Here is a 20,333-nt window from a genome sequence, read left to right as displayed (position 1 = left end):
CCTTTATATTGGGCAGACAGACCAGTTCCCTAACTCCTCCCGTTGCCACCTGCCTCCTCCATTTTTGGGGTAATGCTGTATTCAAATGGTTGTACTCTTGGATTGAGCAGACCTTTCCGTACAATTCTGATTACTCCATGAAGGACATAACACTACGATTCCAATTTACAATATAAGAACAAATTACCCTTTTCAAACATTTTCCATAAATACAGGTATTTTATCAACCAGCACATTTGAGTTTAGCCATAACATTTGTTGTAATATTTTAATATCTTTTCAGGAAAATGAAATTGAAATTGTAGCCAGCTCTGCAATGCTTGTTTGAAAAAGAGAGATACTTTGAAAAAAGTATCATTTTCAATTAATCGAAAATGAGACATGGCAATCTGCACAAAGGCAAAAAGGCAACAACAAATAAAATCATACAATGTGATTTTCTGGATTTTTGTTTTAGATTCCGTCTCTCACAGTTGAAGTGTACCTATGATAAAAATTACAGACCTCTACATGCTTTGTAAGTAGGAAAACCTGCAAAATCGGCAGTGTATCAAATACTTGTTCTCCCACTGTATATTATACTGGAAAAATTCAGTTATACATTCATTTCTCTTAGTTAAAAATAAGTTGTCCTCCAGTAAACTTTGATTAAATTACCCCAAACTATTTAATAACATTCCATATTGCATTCTGTCTCTGCTGTCCAATCAGTTAGACATGTACTTGATTGAACTTGGGTATCAAGAAACATTCCAATTGTAAGGTAGGAGATGATCTGGTCACTACTCCTGTTTGGTTAAACCCATACTGTATACTAAAAGTCCGCAAGCAGAAAAGAGTGGAGAGCAATGCTGGACATCCTGCTTCCCAAGAGGACCAAGTCAAGTACAGTGTTTCAAGTTGTCTTAGTCGTATGTACAGGATAAACATGACATACACACCGTCCAACAAATGGCTTATTTGCAGGTTCCTTCGACAACGCAACACTAACAACTAATACAATATAAGAATAAAGTAAATGGCTCAGTAGAATAGAACAAACATTTTAGCAGTAAGTATAATACAGGAAGGGTGAACTGTGTGATTGACATAAATAGGTAATGTTTCGGTTGGTAAACAACTGGGGGTCAATGGAAGGCTGGAACAGTCCGTAGGGACGAGGCTAGGTACACTAGGGGGATATACGTAACTGTTCTGTAGTGTACATCCAACAGGATATCCCACTCACTCAATCTCCCATCCGTCCTTTGAACCAAAGGGAACCAGCTGATTAAGAAGGTCAACGTGCCGCTTTACTGCAATAACACCATAGCATGCGATAGTGGGCTTGAAGAATAGAACGGTGGACAGCGCACACAACACACACACACACACACACACACACGCTTCAGATGAAGGTGGGTGAAGAATGCTACCGGCTCACTTCATCTTTCACTCCTGCCGTCGCTCGTCGGCCCCCTGAGAATGTGACCTTTGGCCCTGCGCGGCCCAAAGCAGACTGTGTTAAAAGACAGCTTTCCACACGGGAACTTCTGGAACACAAAAGATAATGACCTGCTCCCTTTACCCACCACAGAGACAGTGGCAGAGTGAGAGAGTGAGGGATGGAGGGAGAGAATAGAGAGCGCATGAGAGGTGAGGCAGGTCCATGCTGTAAATACAGTGAGAGTGAGAAAAATGCAGAGAAGGAAACAAAGTTGAGGATAATATAAGGGGAGGCCCATGCTACAAAGACAAGGTGAAAGAGAGAGAGCGAGAGAACACGTCAACTAGAGATGGAGTATATGAGAAAGGAGAGGAAGGCCCAGCATAAGTGCTGCCATTATTGTGTTGTTGAGTGCCATGGCGGACACTGTGTGAGAACCAGCTGCTTTAAGTCATCTATCTATCACAACACTATAAAACCCTCCAGGCCTGTGAGAAAGAGGGAAGACAGACTGAAAGGAACCCAGCCACAGAGTCATCCAGACCAGCATTATAGGGAACTGGTGTACGGCAGACACACAACCATGAAGTGGGAAGTTGGGTGGTTGAAAAAAATATTGTATCCCCACTGAAAACTGTTGGTCTTCCTTATAAGAGGAAAATGTAATTACGTTCAGAGTGGAGGAATGAGACAATAATGTGCCCTGAAGACACGATGGGGAATATTTTTTCCAAGATATTAGTTTCATTTCGTGCTCGCATGTGCTGCAATTAGCTACACATAAAAATGTGCTTCCAATTAGTTTTACTAGCCAGCTGCCCCCTTTATATTTCCACACATTTTGTTATTGGGAGATATGCAATTATGATCCCTCCCATGGCCAAAAACAACCACAGAAGTCAAATTAATATTCCTTTAAGCATTAATAAGGGGCTTAAATAGACTTAAGAAAAAAGGGTTTACAGATGTCTGGACATTAATCAAGTTGTTTGCTCATATCTCCTAAGTAGGGTGTTCTACAGGGCCAGAAACATTGATCTAATTTCCCTGTTAACAACGTGAACATGTTCCACTACGTAAGAGTCATCACACAACAGGGTTCAAACAGACTGTTGGCTGTACCCTTCAGACAGCACAAACAGAGGAGGCCAGCAAAGAGGTCATTAAAGAGGTCATTAAAGAGGACATTAAAGAGGACATTAAAGAGGACATACGGGAATCAGGGAATCAAAGAAAGCCATCCTGTTACACCAGAGGTAGACCTAATAGTCTCCAATTCTGATCTAGAAACAGCACAAATTAATGACAGCTGCAATGACTGGATAGTTTAATGTCAAGCAAAGGTTACACATAACCCAGAAGCTATTCCTCTAAAAAAAAAAATCATTCAGACTGATACATTGACACACTGTAAATGGAGTCAGTAGATAGCAAGCATGTGTTGTTGACGAACACCACGCCAATGAGGACCATGTGTACTCCATCACCCAGTACTGTTAAAAACAATCATGATGGACGTCCTATCATGTCGTTGTCATCATGACTGTGTAGCGGTCATAAGGCGGGGGCCCATAGCCTGCTGTGCACATGCTGCCACAGGCCCCTCGCTGGCACACCAACAACGGACGCCTATAACAGGAAATGACACGTTTGCTGTTCCTCCCTGCTCACGTCCTCCCTCCCCCCATCACATACACTAACAGTACTGTTAACCTCCCAGTGGGGTCTGGTAGATAGACTCCTCTGTCATTGGATGAGAAAAGGAAAGGCTGTTTAAGAACACGATTCATTATGGTGTTTATGGCATAACAAGGCCACAGATCCACCTCTTAAGAGCTCTCTACCTCCAGGATAGTCACCCAAACAGGGTCTGGCTCACTACAGGGAAAACATTATATGTATATCTTTTTCTTTTTAACAGAGTGAAAGGGGACAGATTTTTTTTGCTTTCCCGTTGTAAAGTGTTTTGCTACGGTGTGTGACCCACGTTCAGTCCTGCCACCTTGCCTGTGAGCTGAATAGTAACTAAAGCATGAAACAATGGTGGGCGTATTAGCTAAAGGTTACACTGTAATCCCAATGCAACTACTCCCTTGTGGGCTAATGTAGCTAATTAACTGTTGGTTTATTGTGTTGATGGCTAATAACTGTAGCGGCTAGCCCAGAAGCTGTTAACACATTACAGCTTAATATAGTTGAATATTACGTCAGTGTCTCCTACTCTAAAGCGTCGGTGAAATAATGAATGATGGACTGAACACGTGGAACAGGGTTGGTTATGTTCCCTCTTGACACTGCAGAAATACTTATTCGATGTTTCTGTATTCCTATTTGTTGGTTGAGTTTACATATCAAATAAGGTGTTAGGACATTGGTCATGCTTGCAGATAGTGGGAGATGTCGAACGTACATTCTTCCCGGTCTGACATTGACACGCAAGCGGTAGGTCACGTTCTGAAATGCAATATTCTATTTTCATATTTACAATGTGTAAGAGTTCACTATGTACATGTCCTGGTGTGTATACACGCTGAGTATACAAAACATTATGAGCACCTGCTCTTTCCATGACAGACTGACCAGGTGAAAGCTATGGCACCTCTTTGATGTTACTTGCTAAATCCACATCAAATCAGTGTAGATGAAGAGGAGACCGGTTAAAAATAGATTTTTAAGCCTCGATACAGTTTAGACATGGATTGTGTATGTGTGCCTTTCAGAGTGGGAATGGGCCAGACCATGAAAATCTAAGTGCCTTTGAACAGCATATGGTAGTAGGTGCCAGGCTTTGTGTCAAGAACTGCAACGCTGCTGGGTTTTTCACACAACAGTTTCCCCATGTGTATCAGGAATGGTCCACCACTCAAAGAACATCCAGCCAATTTGACAACTGTGGGAAGCATTGGAGTCAACATGGGCCAGCATCCCTTGTGGAATGCTTTCAACACTTTGTAGAGTCCATGCCCCAACGAATTGAGGCTGTTCTGAGTGCAAAAGGGTGTGACCTCAATATTTGGAAGGCTAATGTGTGGTATACTCAGTGTATATGTCTACGGTACCTGTTAGATATATTGGGGGAAGTCTGGGATGTGCTTTTGTATGTTATTGCTGTAAGAGTGAGTTAGCTAGCTCGAGATTAGCCCCTGCTAATTCACAGTTGTTTCCACGCTAACAGCAGAATCACGAATCTACAGCCATCAACATACTGTTGTCCAGCACATCTAATGTGCTTCTTTGTGTCCATCGCCAGAATAAACCCAAAACAATTGGAACCGTTGGCAGGGCATTCCTTTCTTTAAAAACAGCGCAAGAGGGCTACGAAGTACGGTCACATCTGCTACACTGGTGCTGAGACCAATTCTCTTGTCTTCACAGCATAGCTATTGTGTACACACACTAATGTTGACTGCAGTTAAGCTAACAGTATCACTCCTTGGCCATATAGGGATACAGTGTGGCGGACACCCCAAGGCAAGGACATCTAGAACATCTGACGTGTACTATGGTGTGACGACAGCAACTGGAACAGAGAGCGACACCGCTGCTTCTTGTTCTACTGTCTTCAATGATAGTTGTCTATTGGTGGATTGTGTACAACACAACCTGTTGAATGCTGGGTAAAATGGAGGTCATGTGACCAAAGCTGGAACTACTGCAAATAGAAGCAATATGGCTGATATTTCAACAGCAGAAACAGGGAACGTGGTCGGTCACAGAAGATGGGGCACAAACGTGCTTCTTCCTTTCTTGAGAGGCAAGTGAAGCGGAGGGGCTGGGTTGTAAGGAATGGTCCGTTCTTCTATTTAAAAAAAAGTCTCATGCAGAAAATGTGTTCTGACGCTTCAACTCACCTTGAACTCGCTACAGCAATCCACCAGAGAGCAGATGCATGGGGTTGCCAAAATTAAATCATGTCGAAAAGTTGGCCTCTACATCTTACTTACTAACGCACTGTAATGTATCAAAGTCAAGCGAAAACAATCCCTGATGGGATAAAAAAAAAAGGGGGAACTGAAAAAAATAAGAGAAACATACCAGGGACCTTAAAAACACAGGGAGAAATTAGGACTAACATGATTGGTCAATAAATACTCCCCCCATCCATTTTAGCAGATTGATTATTCAAGCTGAATGGAGCCGAGCAGACAGTGGGGGATGAGAAACAGGGGGGGTAACCTAAAGGAGGGGGAGCGGTAACCCCCCCCCCACCCCAACTCTCCCAGAAAGCACAATGGAACAAGAGAAAGACAGATAGAATAAAGGTCTGGTCTTAATATTGACACCAATCCCTGACAAATACAGCTGTCCCACACACTACACGCTTCAGCTCCAAAACTCCGTCCAGACAGGACACCTGGCAAACTAACTTTGACACACACCAAACACACACTCGCATGCATTGAACAACCCCACCATACCCGCTTCCCTTTCTATCACTCCTCCAGCCTCTCTACAGAAGGAAATCACACACGATCAGAGAAACAAGAAGCCATAGCATAATATGAATGAACAGAAAACCAGAGACACTCACCCCAGCCTCTCTTTCTCCTCTCTTCCCTCTCAACCACCCTGATTTCTGCTCCAGCTGAGCAGGCTCTGCTTCTGCTCCCAGGCTCCGCCCCCACAGCCTGGTCACATGACCCACCACTCTACACCCCAGCCAGGAGGCCAGCAGCAGGCATGCCACACCCCTCATTCAGGGAGAGTTGAATGGGGAGCATTGTGAATGTGCTGGACACAGGCAGTGTGTGTGTGTGTGTGTGTGTGTGTGTGTGTGTATACGTGTAGGGGGGGCAGTTGGAAATGGGAGAAAAGGGTGTATGTGTTTGGCAGGAAAAGTGAGTGTGTGTAAGAGGTGGAAACGGAAATATTAAACAGAACATTTCTGACAGTTTGCACGTGCTTGAAAAGGAAATATTTTTTTTTGTAACAAATGTGTATTCAGTGAAAGAGAGAGTATGTGTGTTGATGTCTATCTGTCCCTTCCCTCCCAGTGCTCAGTGCAGTGTGTCTCTCCCTGTGTGTGTGTGTGTGTGTGTGTGTGTGTGTGTGTGTGTGTGTGTGTGTGTGTGTGTGTGTGTGTGTGTGTGTGTGTGTGTGTGTGTGTGTGTGTGTGTGTGTGTACTGTGAGGAGGACACTGGGTCATCTCTCCTCCTGGCTCCTTCTCCTACTGGGCTACAATGAGTCTCCATCCATCACATTAATGCCTGCCTCTCACAGCCCCATGACTAAAGGAATATGTCCCAGATAACGAATGAATACCATCCCATAGAGTCCTCAGACTCAGCATGAAACATTCTATGGGAAACAGCTCTGTGGACTTTAATTCAAAACATTACGAACTGTATAAGAGTACAATGTGTGATTTCCTTTTGGTCTCATACGTTCACTTGTTGCATGCAATAACTGCGGAGCTTGGTTTTGATCATGTATACATACACTGAAATACATTAGTGTGGTATTTTCTTTTAGTTTCATAGCTACATTCACTTGTTGCGCAGCGCTATCCATGCAACACCTGTCGAATTGTGTCTATCAGAAATCTGCATTCACACCATAAAAGACACAATCCTTTCAGCGCTGAAACAACACGCTTCCTTCTTATCCGATTGCTGGAATTAAGAGATCATTTGTTTTATCTCAAGCGGGTGGAAAGATGGAAAGAAAAACTTCTCTGTACTGCACTTATCTAACAAGCTTTTTCCCCACATTTGCAAGCGGATGCGAGGCCCAAGAGATGTTGTTTTCTCATATTCAGCACAAACGCCTACCTTCCTGTCATGGTTTCGGTGGTTTGTGTATGTGTTGGACCACATGGTTTGTGCACCTGGCCCTATTGGCATCCGGTCTCAGTGAGAGATAGATATGAGAGAGTATGTTGTCTTCTCCTGAACTAATACAGATCATCACCTGCAGGCTCTTCGGTTGAGGCTGTGTCTGTTTGTTCTTCCAGAAAATACTCATATTGAAGCTAGGCAGTTGCATGGGGTTTCTGATTCAATGTAGGGCAGGTTCTGCAATATGCACTGATTTGTCCATGATTTGTTCGTCTGCAGCATAAAACACTGCAGCACAAACGTTGTCTGTTTGTTGCTTTCCCTCGTCTTGTGAGAACCCAGAGATCAAATGGGACTGAATCAATGACCGCCATACATTTAGTTAGTCCTGTGGAAAAGCAGCTAGTTCGGGATAATCCCCCTGTCATAATGAGCAAATTCTAATTGGAACTCAAGCTTTGCTCATTGACTGAGTCTATTTCAGTGCTCCAATTCATTGAAAAATAACTAAGTCACCGGCCCATAGAAATAGACATCCCAGAACAGTCATCCTTCGATTACTAGTGTACGCTCATGACCATAGCAACTGATCCGAGTCCAGCCCTTCAGCTCTTCAGCTAATAGACCTCAGAATAGCTCTTTGGCAAAGAGAAGCTCTGTGGGTGAGAGATCACATTGACTTCCTTCCTTATCTTGATTACATGCCACGATAACGAGATGAGACCCCAGAGCCACTTCCTTGTTTTGCAGTCGCAAACAAACATTTGAATTATTGTGCCAGAACCTTATTAAATGACCCAGCTCTTACTGTTGCTCCGTTGGCTGAACGTTTCTCCAGAGCTTTGTTTGTCATTCTGTTTGTTTTGTCATTTACCCCACTTCTGGAGGCCATTTTAAGGCCAGATTCGTATAATCACATCAAACTGTGTGGGCCGAACAGGCAACTGAAGACCCATGCAGGCACAACCCCAGAGGGGAGCTCTCTGATTGGACTAGAGGTCAGGTCTGATTGGAGGAGGCCCACACAGTGATTAGAACACATGGAGCTGATTAACCAAGTCACCTAAATGACTCAGCAGAGAGAGTGACTCACACAGACATACAGCCTCCCACCCAGAGAGATGGAAGAAGTTATGAAGAAGGGATAAAGAAGGACAGAGGAGGAGGGAGAAAACATCTGGCCAAGCTAATCTGGGAAGGAGAGAAACAAGCGACTTCCTGTTGAGCTGTAGCCGAGGCTGCTCTGCTCCCCTGTGGTGCAGATGGAGACCGCATGTGAGGATGCATGCAACCAGATGAAGACATCTGAGGCCTGGGTGCATCTCTCTATTCCAAAGTGGCTTCCTCTCCTTGTCTCCTTCTCTTCGTCCACACTTTTCTTGAGGAACCGGATAAGTGATAGCAAATTCCCACTAGGATTAGATCAGTGTACGTGAAGGAAAGCAGACGGAGAGAGGTAGCCCCTTTACACTATTGAGATGAACCCATAATCTCATGGCACCACATAGGCGACATGGTATAGACAGAAAAAGGCCAGTTTAGAGTTCATTTTAGGGACAGACTTCTTCCTGACTGTGTGAACAGAAAAGGATCAAATCTGACCTTGGTCACATGGTCAGGAAAATCCCTAGCCCTACTTGTTCTTCTCTCGCTACCATGAAGACATGACGTTCGTGCAATCCATTTCTAATCCTCCTCCATATATACACTGTACTACTCCCTCAGGGACTGTGCTGCACTCCAGCAATGCTACACGATGCCTCCAACTCTGCTCCTGACTCATCTCAGACCTCAGCTTGTATGTTGCTCTTCAAGGTTACAATAACCCTGGCCTTGTTTGCTTTCATCTGCACACACACACACACACACACACACACACACACACACACACACACACACACACACACACACACACACACACACACACACACTCTTTTGAAGGACCCATGCGCCTGTTGTTTGAACAGCGGCCGCAAAGTAGATAAACTGTCGGAATTTGTGGTCAGAGGTTTGTTTTAGCTAAGGTGTTTATCTAGTGGATTGTTTCCCCTCAGTTTCACAGTGTAAGATACTTCCCAGCTGTGTTACCTAACAGAGCCAAATAACCCCCATATAGATAGATATATACACTACCGTTCACAAGTTTGGGATCACTTAGAAATGTCCTTGTTTTTGAAAGAAAAGTACATTTTTTGTCCATTAAAATACAAACAAATTGATCAGAAATACAGTGTAGACATTGTTAATGTTGTAAATGACTATTGTACCTGGAAATGGCTGATTTTTAATGGAATATCTACATAGGCGTACAGAGGCACATTATCAGCAACCATCACTCCTGTGTTCCAATGGCACGTTGTGTTAGCTAATCCAAGTTTATCATTTTAAAAGGCTAATTGATCATTAGAAAACCCTTTTGCAATTATGTTAGCACAGCTGAAAACTGTTGTGCTGATTTAAAGAAGCAATAAAACTGGCCTTCTTTAGATTAGTTGAGTATCTGGAGCGTCAGCATGTGTGGGTTCGATTACAGGCTCAAAATGGCCAGAAACAAAGAATTTTCTTCTGAAACTCGTCAGTCTATTCTTGTTCTGAGAAATGAAGGCTATTTGATGTGAGAAATTGCCAAGAAACTGTAGATCTCGTACAACGCTGTGTACTACCCCCTTCACAGAACAGCGCAAACTGACTCTAACTAGAATAGAAAGAGGAGTGGGAGGCCGCGGTGCACAACTGAGCAAAAGGACAAGTACATTAGAGAGTGTCTAGTTTGAGAAACAGACGCCTCACAAGTCCTCACCTGGCAGCTTCATTAAATAGTACCTGCAAAAAAACAGTCTCAACGTCAACAGTGAAGTGGCGACTCCGGGATATTGGCCTTCTAGGCAGAGTTCCTCTGTCCAGTGTCTGTGTTCTTTTGCCCATCTTAATCTTTTATTTTTATTGGCCAGTCTGAGATATGGCTTTTTCTTTGCAACTCTGCCTAGAAGGCCAACATGAACAAAGTCTACACTGTATTTCTGATCAATTTGATGTTATTTTAATGGACAAAACATTTTTTTGAAAGAAAAGCACAAGGACCCCAAACTTTTGAACGGTAGTGTACACACACACACACACACACACACACACACACACACACACACACACACACACACACACACACACACACACACACACACACACACACACACACAGTAGAGAGAGAGAGAGAGAGAGGGAGAGAGAGCTGTTGAGTCTGCTATACTGCAAGATTAGCATGTACAAGGATTCCATCAAAACCACATTAGAAGCATGCAGACTCAGACATAACACATACTGTGTATATGCACAAACTATTCAACTCCACTATCGACACAAGGAAATTCTTAGTGATACATAACTCAACTGTGGACATGGAGCCTTAATGCAACATACAAGAGTAGCACGAGACAGCGCAGATGATAAAACAAAACTTCAAGGAGAGACAAATCAATGCAGACCCTATGCGGCCTTACCTCATCTAAACTGAGGTTTTAGGGGGAGGAGAGGAACTTATTAAAAAGCATCTTGGGATGTCCCTGAATGTCTTTCCATTTCCTCAGCGTCTAAAGTAGAGTTAAACATCATGTAGCCCTGATTGGCCTTAATAGAAACCAGTTGTCTCAGTCACACCAGTTATGTCGCAACAGCCCTCCCCCTTCCTTCACCAAGTTTGCATCCCAAATGACACCCTATTCCCTACATAGTGCACTACTTTTGACCAGAACCCTATGGACCCTGGTCAAAAGTAGTGCACCATATAGGGAATATGTCGCCATTTGTGTCGCAGCCCAACAGCCATACTCACAGAGGACCTCCATCTCAGGGTTAATGTGCATCTCTGCACCACATGCAGCCATGTCTCCCAATCGCAGTCCCAGTCGAAGCATCACAGAACAGACTATTCCGACGTGGAAGTTAAAAAAAAATCCCCAATAAAATTCCCAACTGCTTCCCAAACCTAAACTCTTCACTGTGACAGCTGGGAGCGCCTGGGAGCGCTTGGGATCTAATGCCCTATTTCTGTAACTCTCCCTCTTCCCGATGTTCCCAACTCAACGTTTCTTACCCGGAGCCTCAAGACTGAACAATAAACAGAGCTCCACGGATCGGATTGGCCTTCCGGGGGAATCCCTGCCCCCAATTCCAGCTGGAATTCTAGGGGGAGCCGGATGACTCAGCTTGGAATGGAGGAGAAGAAAGAGAGGAAGACGGGACTCTGATTACATACTTTCTCTCTGTGCGGTCGTTCCAGAAAACTTCCCAGAGTTATGATGATAATTATCCATAATAGATACCTTGCCATGTGCTGAACTGGGAGAGACAGAGAGAAAGCTTATCAGTGTTACAGTAAATGAATGCCAAAAGATCTAGTCATAACATAAGTTGGCAACGTTTTTTCCAATTATAGCTTTCCTGTAAGTTGGATGATTTAAATGGTGTAGCCTGTTTCTAAAGGATTGGTCAGAACAGTCTAGAAAGGGAGAATAGGACTAACTATAGACATGTGTACTACTGTACTCAAAACAGCCTCTACTTTGTCTGCAATTCAACGACTTTACTTAGCTAACCAACACCGCATTCTGTCAGAGGCAGTACTGTTGCCCTTTCCCCTACATCTTCAGCTGCTCTTGCTCGTTCCGTCTTCTCTCCCCCGTGTCTCATCACCGAGTGCAAAGGTGAAAGTTCACCCAGAGCTCCCCTGAGCCGAGCTACTTTAGCTAAATTGACAAAGCTAGCTACGTCCACGGGGTAATGACTCCCAATGTAGCGGTGTTAGCTGTGCTTCGACAATAGAGGACTAGCCGTTCACCATGGAGGTGAGAAGCCAGTCAGGCAAGTAAGCAGTGTGTGTATGTGCGCGTGCGTGTTTGTGTGCGTGCTAACCCAGTGTTGTTTGATCTAGAGCTGTTCAGAGGGGATTAGGGTTTAAGTCTAGTCATAATATTACCCCTGTCAAACACACCTCGAGGCACTGTGCCGTGCGTCAATGGGTGCGATGATGACTCCATTATGAAGAGTGGTCTCATTCACCTCAATGTAAAGTGAGCATCAGCTAGGAAGTAGTTGCCGCGGCTATTATCAGCATGGGGCACCGGCCTGTTAAACTGACACCATTTTTGCACTACAGTACTTCCATTATGTCCTGAGGAAATTGATTGAATGACAGATCAAATCAAACAAACCTGGGAGGGGCCTATACGACCAAATCAATGAGATCTGTCAGTGAGACACTAAATTAACATGGATTCATGTCTTCGTGTTTGACATTTTTAAAAATAATTGAAGATGAATAAATAATTGATCATAAAAAGTAACTGGTTTCCTCTTCTATTGAACGTCTAAGGATCAATAACCCCCTGCAGTACTGTGTCTCCCCCCCCCCCCCCCAATGGACTAGTGACTGCTAGAACTAGAATCACAGAACATTGACTTGAATGGGGACGCCCGTTCTAGTAATTATATTTCTATGGTGGCTGATGACTATTATTATGGTACCTCCTTGGGAGAGGTCCAGCAGGGAGAGGTGGTGTACTGACCCCACACATACCCTGCCCTGCCTCCCATCTGCCCACTGCCCAGCCTAGCAGATGGCACAACAACGGTACGTATTGGCCATCTGTCCAGTGCGCACTCACAATTCGTGTGCGCACACACTCACACTCACTCAATCTCGGGCCACACAGCAACGACTGCTGGTTACTGCCCTAGACAAGACCTATACATGACGTCAATATCTGGGAACCTCGTATTGTTAAGGTGAAAGAGAGAGTAATTACAGCAAAAACATCATTATCATTCCAAACATGGCCCTATCAGCCAGAGAATGAGGGAAACCTCATTAGCAGAGGATGTTGAGAGCTGAGGCACTGACCCAAAGTGGACCTTCTCTTTGTTAACCAGCTGTACAGTTGGCAAAACTGAGAAATACTGAGCTCATCCTGTTCAGCCCGTAGCAGCCGGGTGCAGTCTATAAGCAGGACGAGACAGGACCAGACTGACACCTCTTCAAGATAAACCAGAATAAACCAGATAAAAGACTATGGTAGAGTCAGGGGAGGGCCCAGAAACTGATAGTGATGAGAGTTGTTGGCTGGTGGTCAAGTGGTCAGGAAAAAGTCCTGGCCCTACCTATTTTGTACGGTCGTGACTAGTGTCAGGCCAGCTTGACCAGCATTCAGAGAACTCACTAAGGAAGACAAGGGTGGGACTGGGAGATAGTGGCTCAGGGAGACTGGAAATAGGAGGAAGGGGGAACTGGGGTTGTTTTAGTGGAGTGTGTGTGTGTGTGTGTGTGTGTGTGTGTGTGTGTGTGTGTGTGTGTGTGTGTGTGTGTGTGTGTGTGTGTGTGTGTGTGTGTGTGTGTGTGTGTGTGTGTGTGTGCTGCATGGGAACCTTCTTTAACCCCTGACTTCCACCAGGCGGAGCAGAGTAAACAGAAGCTTCCGGAAACCTTATCTGGGGGACCCTGTCCGGTTTCCACTTCTCTCAGCTCAACTCTACCCTCAGTGGAAGCGCTCAATACACACAGGCATCCACAGGCTTTCCACTGACCCAGTCAGAGTCCACAGCCTCCAAAACACTTTCAATCACATCAGGAATAAATCCTACAAAACACAAGCAGACACAATAATTCAGTTTTAGTGAGATATAGAACAGTGTGTGAGTGAGAGAAGAGAAGGGGTGGAGAGAATGAAAGAAACAGAGTGGATAAGAGAATAAGAGATTACTTTAGAGTACTTAAAAATGCACCTTTAACTACTGTCTACATGCCCTCAGCAATGTCCTATATAAGATGCAAGCCAGGTCCCATAGCTATCTCCCCTAAGTCATACTGACTATCCTACCGATCTTCGACTTCAGCGATGTCATCTACAAAATAGCTTCCAACACTCTACTCAGCAAACTTAATGCAGTCTATCACAGTGCCATCCATTTTGTTACCAAATCACCTTATACCACCCACCACTGCGACCTGTATGCTCTAGTCGGCTGGCCCTCGCTACATATTCGTCGCCAGACCCACTGGCTCCAGGTCATCTATAAGTCTATGCTAGGTAAAGCTCCGCCTTATCTCAGTTCACTGGTCACGATAACAACACCCACCCGTAGCACGCGCACCAGCAGGAATATCTCACTGATCATCCCCAAAGCCAACACCTCATTTGGCCGCCTTTCCTTCCAGTTCTCTGCTGCCAGTGACTGGAACGAATAGCAAAAATCGCTGAAGTTGGAGACTTTTATTTCCCTCACCAACTTTAAACATCAACTATCTAAGCAGCTAACCGATCGCTGCAGCTGTACGTAGTCCATCTGTAAATAGCAGACCCAATCTACCTACCTCACCCCCATACTGTTTTTATTTTATTGTCACGCCCTGACCTTAGAGAGCCTTTTTATGTCTCTAGTTGGTTTGGTCAGGGTGTGATTTGGGGTGGGCATTCTATGTTTTGTTTTCTATGTCTCTTTATTTCTATGTTTTGGCCGGGTATGGTTTTCAATCAGAGACAGCTGTCTATCGTTGTCTCTGATTGGGAATCATACTTAGGTAGCCCTTTTTCCCTCCTTTCAGTGTGGGTAGTTAACTTTGTTTGTGGCACTATAGCCCTGTAAGCTTCACGCTTGTTTCTTTCGTTTGTTGTTTTGTTGGCGACATTTTAAATAAAAAGGCACTTTGGTCCACTTCTTTCAACAGCCGTGACATTTATTTACTTTTCTGCTCTTTTGCACACCAGTATCTCTACTTGCACATCATCATCTGCTCATTTATCACTCCAGTGTTAATCTGCTCAGTTGTAATTATTCGCTCCTATGGCCTATTTATTGCCTACCTCCTCATGCCTTTTGCACACACTGTATATAGACTTTGTTTTTTCTACTGTGTCATTGCCTTGTTTATTGTGTTATTGGCTTGTTTATTGTTTACTCCATGTGTAACTCTGTGTTGTTGTCTGTGTCACACTGCTTTGCTTTATCTTGGCCAGGTCGCAGTTGTAAATGAGAACTTGTTCTCAACTAGCCTACCTGGTTAAATAAAGGTGAAAAAAATAAAAAATAAAATACCCTAACCCTACACTCCACCTGTCATACTGCACCTCCTGCTGGCCACTCTGAGCTCTGCACCCACATACATGATTATGAGCTAACTCTCCCCAGGGGAGCTGAAAGTGAGTGGCCAACACTGCAGTCTAATGACCTCACTCTGTAGTTTTCCTAGCCCGCTAATGCTAACCCTGAGAGGTTTGGAACCTGTAAACAGTTTAACATGAGCCAAGATGATATGCTCTAGCAGATGGCCTACTCTACTCAATTCAATTTCAATTCAAGGGTCTTTATTGGCATGGGAAACATATGTTAACATTGCCAAAGCAAGTGAAGTAGATAAACAAAAGTGAACTAAACAATACAAATGAACAGTAAAAATTACACTCACAGAAGTTCCAAAAGAGTAGACACTCTCTCTCTCTCTCTCTCTCTCTCTCTCTCTCTCTCTCTCTCTCTCTCTCTCTCTCTCTCTCTCTCTCTCTCTCTCTCTCTCTCTCTCTCTCTCTCTCTCTCTCTCTCTCTCCTCTCTCTCTCTCTCTCTCTCTCTCTCTCTCTCTCTCTCTCTCTCTCTCTCTCTCTCTCTCTCTCTCTCTCTCTCTCTCTCTCTCTCTCTCTCTCCTCTCTCTCTCTCTCTCTCTCTCTCTCTCTCTCTCTCTCTCTCTCTCTCTCTCTCTCTCTCTCTCTCTCTCTCTCTCATAATGACACAGCAGGTCATGCTGAGTGCAATTAAACTGTGAGACGCCTGACCACTGTCTGGGGGGGGGGGGGGGGGTGCGTACGTGCATGTGTGTGTGCGTGTCATAGTCCTTCCTTGTCATCAAGTCCCTGCTTGTTAGCTATGTAAAAGCAACATTTACACCAGGCCAAACCCTGTGGCACTCCCCTGTCCCTTAAGGTGTTGCCCCGTTCCTAGTCCTGTACACAAACTGAAAACAAATGTGAAGCCAGACTCCAGAGTGGACATCTGTTAAGAACACCCAGTAAGCATCATCTCCAGGTCACTATCTGTCTGGTTAAAATGAGTGGGGCCTCTTTTCTCTCCTCGTACCATAGTGACTTGGTGAATGACTTCATGAATACCCTGCGAGCGAGCGAGAGGCATCTCTTGCTATGATGGATACCAGGGGCGTATTCATTACGCCGATTCTGTTGCAACAATTAGTCCAATAGAAACTCCAGTTTTGCTCTGTTTGCTTCCGTTTGGTTCTTAAACGGTAAACGGTTTCCGTAATGAATACACCACGGGCCCTGCTGTCAAGAGCTGCTTTATCACAACGACTTTACCTGAGATACCAATCGGAGTGCTTCAACTAAGACTAAGAAGCTGGAGTTTAAATCACATAGCGCTGGAGGTCATTCTAGTTCCACATATGTGGCACAGCATGGAATGACATGGGGAAGGCGAAACTGAATACAGTACTTTAGAATTCTAGGGAATTAGTACAAAGATTCTTACTTTGGGAATGTTTACACTCGATTTCACAGTACAGGCCCAGTGTGTGTGTGTGTGTGTGTGTTGTCAGAGACTAACTAGCGCGACGTTAGCCAGATGGGAATAGCGGCCCCCCTATTCCCTAAACTTTCCTCTTGGGGGGTCCACTGCTAATCATGTTAATCAGCCTGGGATCTCCCGACCTTTCTGTCTCTCTCTCTCTGTGTGTGTGTGTGTGTGTGTGTGTGTGTGTGTGTGTGTGTGTGTGTGTGTGTGTGTGTGTGTGTGTGTGTGTGTGTGTGTGTGTGTGTGGAGGGATTCTGTGTAGAAAGGGGATAGTGGGGCCCTCATCTGGTGTGACGCTGCAGAAGGTCACATGGTGGTACAAGGGGGTAGGGGACCGGGACAGACAACACACAGGCAGGCCACCAGAGGAGAATGAAAGGGCATGGAGGAGAGCAGTGAGAGGAGTGGGTCACGGAACAATCAGACTCCTTTGTCACAACTTTGTTGAGCAACCAAACATGTCAGTTCAGGGCCAATAAGACACTATGAGGATTTATATAAACTAATTCAATGCTGGGTTAGAGGGCTTGAAGTGGCAGAACTGATGGCATAACCAAGCACCCCCCAGGACAGAGTGGTCAAGTTGAATCTCAATGAGAATTCCTCCCTGTATTGTTACAGTATAATATAACAGCCATCTACAGTCTAATGGACCTGTGGTTCTACGGAGGTCAAAGTGCGCAGGTAGCCTAGTGGTAGCCTAGAGTGTTGGGCCAGTAACCGAAAGGTTGCTAGATCGAATCCCTGAGCTGACAAGGTAAAAATCTGTCGTTCTGCCCCTGAACAAGGCAGTTGGCCTACCGGGGAACAGTGGGTTTTCATTGTAAATAAGAATTTGTTCTTAACCGACTTGCCCAGTTAAATAAAATACAAAGGGTAGTCAACCAAGGCAAATCATAACCCTGTCAATCTACTGTAAAGTTCAATGGAGATGTGTGAATGGGAGCAACAGTGCACTGATTCAATTAAAGAGTTTCTTCTACGGTACATATAAAAACAGGTTATTTTGCGTTCTAGAAACATCAGTTACCTGTTGATATTTAGAGCCACCTACAGAGATCAGAGACTGACATTTTGATCCTAGAAACGAACGAAAAATGTATCCAGATGTACTCTATTGTGGTGAGATCACATGACCCAGGCTGAGAGAGGAAGAGCGGCGAGGTCAGGACGAGGGTAAACAATCGCCCTGACGGACAGGACATGGAAGGAAGGAAGCCCGGGAAACCAGAGTGTGTGCCTCTGATGTCATTACCCGTTTGAAAAACTGAATGGACAGGAAAACGGCTTATCACTCAGAAAAACACAGCTGACAGTAACGTGGAAGATTTCAGACAAGGCACGGAGTCAACAATCTGTACGCCAGTGTAAAGAGTTTCATATCCACCATTATCTAGGTGGATGAAAGAGGATCAATCTCTCCTTTAAGTCACTTGTGAAACCACCACATCTATCACTCATAGTCACCTATTGAAATTAATTAGGGCCTACTTGTGTATTATGTTGGAGCCAATTTCTCCTAATTGACACACAAATCTGATGGAAACAACCCACACTACCAGTCCACTACAGTGCTGTGTTGTTCACGTTTCTGCTCCACTGACGCCATCTCCCCACACGGGACAGAGCAGGGGTCAGAGTCCCTCAGTCAGTCAGGGTGGGCCCCGGCCTCAGGCCCTCCAGGCAGGTCACCCTTCATTGAGAGCCCTAATAAGGCCCTCTCCCTCTGGGCAAATAACTAGCCCAGACCTCTGTGGCCTGAGTAGGAACCAGGCTACAAGACTCCCAGGTCCAGAGCAGAAGCACACACACACACACACACACACACACACACACACACACACACACACACACACACACACACACACACACACACACACACACACACACACACACACACACACACACACACACACACACACACACACACACACACACACACACACTCGTCCCATCAAATCTGAGCTCCTAATATTGGAATATAGCCTACAAACTCGTACCGAATGATAAAGTATGGTAATTTATATTGTTCCAATCCACGAACACATAATGCTAAAATGGTCTGTGTCAACAGGAAAAAAGCCTACAGAATTATAGTTAATTAAGGCCAAATAAGTCATGGAATACTTGGCAATATCGCTATTAGCACTGACTGGAACATACTGGTTTATTAAATACTGAAATCCATGATTCATTTGATAACTGCGGAGTTCGAGTTTGAGGAAGCGAACAAGCAAAGCTAAGTAGAATGCTTTTCTGCATGTGACTGTGTCCAAAATTGCACCCTGTTCCCTATATAGTGCACTAGCTTTGACCAGAGCCATAGCCCCACTATGTAGGGAATAGGGTACAATTTGGGATGCAGCATGTGTGCGTTTGTTCATCTGATAAACAAACCAATGCGTCTAGCAGCTGTAGTTTCCCTGCAGCTGGCCCCATGCTGTGTGCTCCCTCAGTCTCAGGTCTAAAACGTTGTCTAAGCGTTATTTATACATTCTCTAAACGCTCTCTAAATATGGCTTGAATGCCGTCTAAAGACTGTGTAAATGCTGACACATTAGGTCATATTTGGCTCCGGGTTTTATCCCTCAGTTTACAGGAATCTAACTTGGCTCGTGTCGGACGCCCCTTTTTGGGGGCCGAGACACGCTCAATCTGCAGAGGGAGGAAAGAAGAGGAGTGTTTGTGCGTCTGTTGTAAGAAAGAGAGAGGAGCAAAGAGAGGGAGAGACAAAGAAAGTACAAAGCAAAGGAAAGTGAGTGAGTGGAACCCAAATGTGTCAGATGCTGGCGACTGCTAAAACACACTGGTTTGCTTTAGGACAGGGCTCTCTCCCTCCATGTATACATTCATCACTTGCATATGTAGGAGAATAAAACAATATATTGTTGTTATCTCACAGTCTACCAAGAGTGCACGAATTGAAGAACAAATTGCCTGAATAGTTTTTGTACATTCAGCGATAGGGGACTGAGTTGAGAGGGAATTGAAGAACCAAGCAGCTGAACATTCATTGATGGGGGACTGAGACGCTGGGCTCCAGACCGAACAGAGGGGGACAGGAGGGACAGGCCGTACTGACAGACAGGCTCAGGCTGGGCTCTAATCAAACAGAACTCTCCTCTTACAGGCCCACTCCGGGGACCCAGAGCTCTCCACTCTGTGTGTGATTGCATCTTCCAGTCCCTCTGTGAGGTAGTAGAGGAGGGCAACTGGAGGAGGATGACGTGTTCTGTAAAATGTTCCGTACCGCCACCACTGGAGGTTTGAAAACTAAAAGTGTATCCAAAATGTGGATACCTACACTACTGTGTACTGCGGAGGTATGTGCATACTGCCAAGAGTCTTAAAACAGAAAGCTGACATGAATGCAGGACCATAGTACACGGTTTCTATATATACACCGAGCCTCACTGGTCTTGGATCATGTTTGGCATGACAAAAAAACGATTTGAGTTGGCTAGATAGCACGAACAGATGTGAGACCAGTCTACGATGCACTTTGCTTACTCACACCACTTTTACAGAGTGGCATCTTTCCACCAAGGCAGGCTGTATCAGACT

The 20,333-nt window shown here is 44.7% G+C and overlaps 1 protein-coding gene across 6 annotated transcripts in view; it reads right to left on the bottom strand.

The window, feature by feature from the left end:
- Window positions 1–20,333, bottom strand: part of LOC129836535 (septin-9-like) — an 83,149-nt gene that overhangs the window by 28,950 nt on the left and 33,866 nt on the right. The window contains exon 1 of one of the 6 annotated variants that reach the window (XM_055902884.1): window positions 11,034–11,228. The exons of 4 other annotated variants lie outside the window; for them this stretch is intronic. In XM_055902884.1, coding sequence (XP_055758859.1) covers window positions 11,034–11,115 — 82 coding nt within the window. In that variant the 5' untranslated portion in view covers window positions 11,116–11,228. Of the gene's footprint in view, window positions 1–5,957; window positions 6,067–11,033; window positions 11,229–20,333 lie in introns of those variants that run through there. One more of the 6 variants, XM_055902902.1, reaches the window with a different exon arrangement.

Source organism: Salvelinus fontinalis, chromosome 3 (genome assembly GCF_029448725.1).
Source record: "Salvelinus fontinalis isolate EN_2023a chromosome 3, ASM2944872v1, whole genome shotgun sequence".
Classification (NCBI taxonomy): domain Eukaryota; kingdom Metazoa; phylum Chordata; class Actinopteri; order Salmoniformes; family Salmonidae; genus Salvelinus; species Salvelinus fontinalis.
Note: the sequence above shows the minus strand (reverse complement) of the source record. Positions and strands in the feature narration are given on the sequence as shown.